General features: G+C 57.4%; 1 protein-coding gene across 1 annotated transcript; it reads right to left on the reverse strand.

Moving 5' to 3' along the window:
- Window positions 1-320: 320 nt before the first annotated feature.
- Window positions 321-1,304, reverse strand: MNEG_16197 (Molybdenum cofactor sulfurase; the record flags this gene model as incomplete). Its single annotated transcript, XM_014035332.1, has 4 exons — window positions 321-437; window positions 605-711; window positions 852-966; window positions 1,242-1,304. 4 exons carry the CDS (start codon window positions 1,302-1,304, stop codon window positions 321-323), a joined length of 402 nt encoding a protein of 133 aa, XP_013890786.1.
- Between the last annotated feature and the right edge of the window lie 1,210 nt (window positions 1,305-2,514).

The following is a 2,514-nucleotide window of genomic DNA, read 5'->3' on the forward strand; positions in this document are numbered from 1 at the left end:
GTGTGTGTTTGTGTGTGTGTGTGTGCGCGCGCGCGCAAGTGTGCGCGCGGGCGGGCGGGCGGGCGGGCGGGTGTGCGTGTGTGTGTGCGTGTGCGTGTGTGCGTGTGTGCGCGTGCGTGTGGTTGGCGTGTGTGCATGAGTGTGTGTGGGACAGGACGACCTTAGCAGGATGCATAGATTTTTTGAATCCTTCTCGTGTCACATGTACGCAATGGTCAGGCAGCTGTCAGAAGCTTGCAGCTGCCTCAGGATTGCTGTTTCTGCCCACCGCGCATCCTGCCAGCAAATGTTACCACACTTCGCTGCCCTGTGGCTGCCCCTTAGCCACGCACCTGCATGCCCCCCATGGTCTTGAAGAGGTCAAAGCCGTACTTGAGGCTGATGATGTCGAGGAACGGCATGGTGCCTGCCTCCAGGCCCTCAGGGACAGGCATCAGCTGCAGCAGCAGGGGTGGCCAGCACAGGCAGGAATGCAGGTACAGGTACATGTTGTGGCATAAAAACAAAGCATTAGCTCCCTTCAACTATGACAAAAGCTGCGGCCGGCCAGCAGCAAATCACATCATCAAAACAACCTGACATTGTAGATGACTAGTGTGCTCACCATGCGCCAGCAACCTTCCGCAGTGGCGTCCAAAACGCTGCCACCACCAAAATACTCGATGTGCAGCACCGCCGCTGCCTCGCGGCGCACCACCAGAGCGCCTGCGCCTAAGGGAGCAAAAGAAGCGGCAAGATATTGCGGCCCAGAAATTATGGGTACAAGGCAAGACGTGCATGATATTTATGACCCAGGGGGTGGTGCCAATGCACATTGCCTGCTGGCTACGGCGTCAGTATCGTACCCTCACCGGTCGGAAGTCCAAAGAGCTTGTAGAAACTGAGGGGCACAAAGTCGGGCTTTTGCTTTGAGAGGTCCAGGCTGTGAGTGGGTGCATGGGCTGCAGCGTCCAGCACCACCAGCCACTTGTGGCGTTGTGACGAACGCGCATGCACCTGCCAGTTCACGATTGCATTTGTGACCTGACCGCAAGTGCTATGGAAGTGGATTGTTAAACTCACCATGCCCTTACTGCCTTCCTGCATGATGTGGTCCAGGGTGCCAGCGCGCACATCCCTGCCTGCTGCCACTTTTACTTTTCCCAGTTCCCCTCTGATCCTCTACCTTACCTCCTGCTTCAACTCCCCTTCCCCATCTACAGCCCTAGGTAGAGCTGGCTGCCGGGCCCAGACCACCCCACCTTGCTGATCCAATCCAGCGGGTACATGCGTCCCTCATAGTTGTCTTTAGGGGGGTAGCCCATCAAGCTGTAGGTCACATCACCAGCGCCACCAGCGCGGGCATCCCCGCCTTCCCTGTCTGCGGAGAGATGATGGTCTCAACCTTGAACGCAGTCGACGTGTCTGTCATCAGCTGGTGTCTCAAATAAACTTAAGCATGCAGCATCTGTCAGGCAAATGTCACTTGCAAATTAATCTTGCCACCTTTGGGGGAAGAAAGCCAGGCCTCCATGCCCTCCTCGTCGACACATGCAATGGACGCGCCGTGCTCACGCGCCAGCGCGCCAATGCCCAACACGCTCTGCATTTTGTTGAACCACAGGTGTTGGGTGGTGGTGATGGCGTCATTGGGACAATTTGCAGGAAGTGGAGCAGAGGCTAGAGGCCACACATGCTTCAGCGTCCAAATTCACGTGCCCGGGTCGCTCTCGAAGCAGGCAACCGCCAGACAGTATACGATCCTTGGCCCCATCCGAATCCTGATCCTAATTCACACTTTGTATGCAGAGCGAGGTGGGATGCCAGATGTAGGGCATTATCCTGATGTGTTTTCCAAGGTTGGGTACAAGGTCGCTGAACCCCAGCTGTTGATGACCACCCCAAGCGCACCTTGTGATTTGAGCGAAGGTACACAAAAGTGCTGTGTTCCTGGGCAACTGTGGATGGTCGGTACTCTCCGCACTGCCCAAAGTGCACGGGTGTCGTCTCGTTGATGCCACCAGGTGGCACGCGGCGGTGGGGTTGCCAGCCTGGGGCCGCAGTCCAGGGGTATGACTCGCCCACGATTTTGAGGGCTTCAGTTGCAGACCTGCGGTTCAGGGATTGGGGTTGCGTGGGTGGGGTGGGGACATGTTGATGTGTGTATGTGGAGGGGCCGGGCATCACCCATTTCACTAGCAAAATTGTGACGTTGCAACACACGTTTCAAGCACACACGAGGTTGCAGCCCACTGCACGAGCGGCTCAACAAGCACAAAGCAGAGAGAGAGAGAGAGAGAGACTACGCAGGCTGTGACGCCCGCGTAAAATTAGGAAGAGGGGGCTGGCTTGCGGGGGCCGAGGCCGCCGCGCCGCCCCCTCACCAAAATGATGGGGAGGGGGCCACACTCCCTATGTCACTCCTGATGGTGTGCGTCTGCGCTGCTTCCCAAGTCCTCCTGGGCCATGCTCAATAGCTCTGCGGGCCTGATTGTTGTGATGCAGTGTGTTGACCGCGTGAACGTGCAACTGTTA

The sequence above is a fragment of the Monoraphidium neglectum genome (assembly GCF_000611645.1).
Source record: "Monoraphidium neglectum strain SAG 48.87 unplaced genomic scaffold scaffold06098, whole genome shotgun sequence".
Classification (NCBI taxonomy): domain Eukaryota; kingdom Viridiplantae; phylum Chlorophyta; class Chlorophyceae; order Sphaeropleales; family Selenastraceae; genus Monoraphidium; species Monoraphidium neglectum.